The sequence below is a fragment of the Bison bison genome, unplaced genomic scaffold (assembly GCF_000754665.1).
Source record: "Bison bison bison isolate TAMUID 2011002044 unplaced genomic scaffold, Bison_UMD1.0 scf7180017864289, whole genome shotgun sequence".
Lineage (NCBI taxonomy): Eukaryota > Metazoa > Chordata > Mammalia > Artiodactyla > Bovidae > Bison > Bison bison.
This window is the reverse complement of record NW_011494861.1, coordinates 9,548,985-9,554,006: the sequence shown is the minus strand read 5'-3', so window position 1 is coordinate 9,554,006 and position 5,022 is coordinate 9,548,985. Positions and strand designations below refer to the sequence as shown.

The following is a 5,022-nucleotide window of genomic DNA, read 5'->3' as shown; positions in this document are numbered from 1 at the left end:
GGGGTGCGGCGTTCAGATGCTGATGGATGGAGGCAGCCTGTAGGGGCCCTTCAAAAGTGACTCTTGGCTCAGCCACCATCCAGCCCCCAACCCTACAGGGCTGGATCCCCAGAGCCTCTTGGGCAGCCCCTGCATTGGACGGAGCCTGGTGTGTGCCCCCTGCACCCTGGGGCACCCTCTTTCTGCCTGGTTCCCTGGGGCAAGGTCTCCCCACTTTGAACTGAAGTGGGCGGGGGGTTGGGGTGGCAAGAAATGAGGATGCTGAGCCAGGTGCTGCCCCCAGACAGTGCAGCCAGGGCATCAGCCCTGGGAGCCGCCCCCACAGGCAGCTCCCTCCAGGTGCGCTCAGCAGAGCCCCAGGAGCCCTGGCACCCGGGAGGCTGATGGAGAGAGGAGGGCGAGGTGAATATGTCAGTTTATCCCAACACAAGTAGTGACCTGTCGGGGTGGGGGGGTACCGAGGAAATATTTGGGATGACTGAGCCGCTGGCCCTTTAAGGCTCCTGTAACAGGACACCTCCCCGGACGGGATGGCTTCCACTCTCCAGCCTGACTGTGTGTCTCCCCCTCCCTCCTCCCCTTCCCGCCAGTCCCAGTTCAATTTGCTGAGCAGCACCATGGACCAGATGAGCAGCCGCGCGGCCTCGGCCAGCCCCTACACCCCAGAGCACGCCGCCAGCGTGCCCACCCACTCGCCCTACGCGCAGCCCAGCTCCACCTTTGACACCATGTCACCCGCGCCCGTCATCCCCTCCAACACTGACTACCCTGGCCCTCACCACTTCGAGGTGACCTTCCAGCAGTCGAGCACAGCCAAGTCGGCCACCTGGACGGTGAGTGGTGCCCAGGGCAGGGAGGGGGTGACCACATACACCCGTGTCCGCTCAGGGTTCCCACCTGGCCAGGAGGAGCATCAGGCAGGAGGCGGGTCTCAGGGCTGGGCAGTCTGGGCGTGCCCAGCCCTCGGACGCGTGGCCAGAGTGGGCCAGCCTCCCACAGAGCCGCCCACAGCACCCCAGAGGGGATGGACATGTCCCTCGTCCCCCGTGAGGACAGAGGCAGACTGTTTTCATCAAGACTGCCTGGCCAGCATCCCTGAGCTTGGGTGGGGGCTCTGGTTTGAATTCTGTCCTGGGTGGACAGGAGGCTCCCACCTCAGACACCTGAAGCCATCTGAGCTCGGTCCCTGGGTCAACAGAGGCCACCTCCTCCAGGCAGTGCAAGGCTGGCGAGAAGCCTCTGTCGTAGGCATGTTTAGGCGTTGCCCACTCTGTCTCTGGGTTGTCATCTCCAAGCGTGGGTGTGAGACAGGAGGTCGAGATGGAGCCCCAAGGCTGCGGACCCCAGGCCCTGCCGCAGCGCCCTTGGGCACATCTGCATGTTCCTACCCACCACCATCAATATTTTGCCAACTTTGAGAACATCCCACACACCCATGGTTGCTGCTTCCCAGAATTGCTATTGTGAATTGCTATTGCCCTAAGCTCTTTGAATTTATGTTAACCCTTGAAACTGCCTACAATCCAGAAGGTAGAATCTGTTACTGACCCATTTATAGTCCAGGACTGGCCTTCCCAGGTGGCGCTAGTGGTAAAGAACCCACCTGTCAGTGCAGGAAACCCGAGATGTAAGTTCGATCCCTGGGTTGAGAAGATCCCATGGAGGAGGGCATGGCAACCCACTCCAGTATTCTTGCCTGGAGAATCCCATGGACAGAGAAGCCTGGTGGGCTACAGTCCACAGGGTGGCAAAGAGTCAAACTCGACTGAAGCTAATTAGCATGCATGCAGGATAGTCTAGACCGCCTTCTCAGAGTTATGCAGAGGCCGGCGGGGTGGGGTAGGGTGGTGGTGCTGGCGTGGGAACCGCACTGTCCCTACTGTTGGCTGAGAGAGAAACAGGCTGCCTGATGTCCCCCTGGGGCAGAGTAAAGGCTACAGAGACTCCGAGACCCCTGGATACACTAGCAGCTCACCTCTGAGCATTGGGTACACAGGGCATGGGGCAGGAAAGGGCACCCCAAGGACCTGCCAGTCTCCTGCCTGCCCCCAGGAAGGGAAAGTGAGCCTGGCTCTGGTTCATGTTCTGTGGACCCCTGGCAGGTCCTGGCCATGGGGCCACATCACCTTCTCCAGGAACAGCATCTCCGTGCTCACTCATAGCTCCTGGCAAAGGACCCTGGAGCAGAGGAGGCTGGGCTGTGTCCGGGGGCTGGTTCTGGCCCCCATGGGAGTGCTGAGAAGGTGACACTAAGGTTCTGCCACTTTAAGAACTGGTTCCCACTGTCCCCAGTGCCCACTGGCCAGACTGTGGTTTTCCCACACTCTGGGGAACCAGAGATGGGGCGGAGCAAAAGGCAGCCTGGGCAGCCCCCTACAGCTATTTCTGAGTTCTTGCTTGAGCAGTGGGCTCCCCCAGATGCTGACCGATTGCTGAGTCAAGGCTCAGACTGACTCCAGGGCTTGCAGTGGCCAAGGGAGCACCTGGTCCTGTTGGTGCCCAGATGGCCTCATCTGCAAATGTTCATTCCTTTGCTCTATTGGTGAAGGAGATAAGGCTTAAATGGGATGGTGCCTGTGCTGCATGGGGCTTAGTGATGGCATGTCTTTATTATTTCCTTAGATGATGGGGGTGCCATGGAGCCTGGTCCTCCTGGACAAAGTTGTTTACCCAAAGCTGCACCTGCCAGGGATTCTTTATGGCCTGTGGGGTCCTGCTCCCCACACCCCTGCTGTGAGGTCTGGCCCTCGAGACATCACTGCACTTGCACACCTCAAGCAACAGGAGGCCCACTACTGCTCTTATTCCAAGTTCCCACTTGCTTCTTAAGCCCTTTCTCTCTCTTCTAAGCAGAAGGATCCCGGTCCCTTCTTCACTGACATTCTGTCATCAGGGCCCAAGTTGCTGGTTCTTAGGAGTCCTGGTGGGCAGCTTGTGGGGGTCCTGGCTCCCTTCCTTTCCACTGTTTGAGGATGCTGGTGGAATTTCTGTTGCATCTTGGGGGCTTGGAGCACCTGGAATGGTCTGAGCTGGTCCTCGGGGAGGGATGGGAGCTGCCCCTTGGTGCCTGGTTGCCTCTACCGTCCCCTGCCAGGCGTGTGACCTTAGGGCTGGAGGGGCTCATGCCTTGGCCACAGTTGTGCTGGCCCTAAGTGGTCGCATGGGTGGTCTGTCCAGGGCGCAGAGGAAGCCTCGCTTGCCCCAGTGGCTCTGCCTCCAATCTCCAGCCCTTCTTACCCCCCAGAGCCCAAGCAGTGGATACCTCCCTCCCTCCCTTCCTCCCCACACCTCCCACCCTCCACCATGGCTCATGGAGCTGAGTGAAGGAAGACGGTGCTCACAGATCCCCCTCTCCGGCCCTTCTCCATGCCAGGGTAGAGATGGGACAAACATTGATAATGAGATTTTTGGCACCTCGGTTCTGGGAGCGGACCCCGTCCCCACAGGCTCTCCTCCTTGCCCAGGGAGGGGGCAGATGGGCGGCCAGCTCCTGGTGAGGACGGAGACCACTGGGCATCCTCCCTGCTCACGGCTGCGGGGCCCTGGCTGTGCCTGCACAGCCCAGACTTGCCGCTCGGGCTTGCCATCCTGGCTTCCGCTGTGCCGCCCGCTGCCCCCTACGCCAGCCTGCTGGTAACTGATAGATAATTCATATTTTTCTCAAGTGCAATTCCAGATTGACTGCTGCCTTCACTCCTCTCCCTGCTCAGGAAAAACACCCTCACCAGTCCCCACACGGCTGCAGCTGTTAATGGGGTCTTTGGCTTCTGTTTGGCCGATGCCCCCTGCGAGTCCCACAGCCCTGGATGGATCTGCTCTGACCTGTGTGCCTTAGACTTCAGGTCTCATACCCACACTGAGGGCTCAGAAGGGCCTGGAGCCCTCAGCTCATAGGCTATGTGCACATATGCGTGCATGAAACACTCAGATATGCATGCACAAACACGAACACGTGTGCAGACACGCTCACAGAGCACACATATGCAGACATGCACAGATGTGTGAACACACACACAGACATGCACAGACATGTGAATACATGCAGACACGCACAGGCGTGTGAACACATGCAGACACGCACACATAACACACACATGCACACCACAGCACACGTGCGCACATGTGTGCATGTAGATGCTGTCCGCACGTGGGAGCACCTGTGCAGACATGCATACATGTTCTTAAACACGCACACGCATGCCTGTGCCTCCTGGTTGCTGCCCAGGGTTCTGACAGCCCCTCCCCTCCTCCAGGAACCGGGAGCAGTGGGTGGCAGGTAACTGAGCAGCCAGAGGAGGGGCCTGGGCTCTTCCTGAGACTGTGAACAAGGGGCAGGGCCCAGGCCAGGTGGGCGTGTGGCTGGCCAGGGCACTATCACAGGAGGTTCTGTAACCCCCGCCAGTGTTCGCTGCCTGTGAGCATCCCGGCTGGGGCTTGTCCATTTTGGGGGCCTTCTGTGCTTTGGAGAGAGACAGCATCATGAGAGCTCACGGGTGTGAGTGAGGCTGGCGCCCTTGGGCACTGATGCTCTTTGGTCTGGTAGATGGGTGGATCCAGGCTGCGGATGGAGGTGCCAGGTTCCTGGGTCCCTGTTCCACATACTCCCCAGGACATGGCGGTTCACCCTCTGTTGACCTCCAGATGGCCACTCCCACCCCGGGAGCCCCCCTACATTGTCAGTGTGGGGACAGCTGGTGACAAGAGTCCCAGGGAGCACAGAGCAGCAGCAGCCCCTGTGAGGGCGTCTGGATGCTATAGAGCCCAGCCCGGCCTCCCCATCTGCTTCCAGGCTGAACCTGGGAGCCAGGGAAGGGCTGTCCTTGGTGTTCTGGAGGTTTGAGAAGGGGCTTCTGAGGGCAGAAGGGCGACTTACTGTGGTCAGAGCGCTGGCCCTGTTGGGCATCTGTGGTCACCTTGGGCAGACTGGGTGGCACTGCTGACGGCCCACAGGGCAGGCTGCCGTGAGGAGAGATGGTGTGGGTACGCGGCAGTGTGAGGGCACAGCTGGCCCCTGGGGGACCT

At 59.9% G+C, this 5,022-nt stretch overlaps 1 protein-coding gene across 1 annotated transcript in view; it reads left to right on the top strand.

Moving 5' to 3' along the window:
* The window catches only part of TP73 (tumor protein p73), a 78,177-nt gene that overhangs the window by 55,560 nt on the left and 17,595 nt on the right, over nucleotides 1–5,022 (top strand). Inside the window, exon 4 of the mRNA XM_010849968.1 lies at nucleotides 591–833. Coding sequence (XP_010848270.1) covers nucleotides 591–833 — 243 coding nt within the window. The remainder of the gene's footprint in view (nucleotides 1–590; nucleotides 834–5,022) is intronic.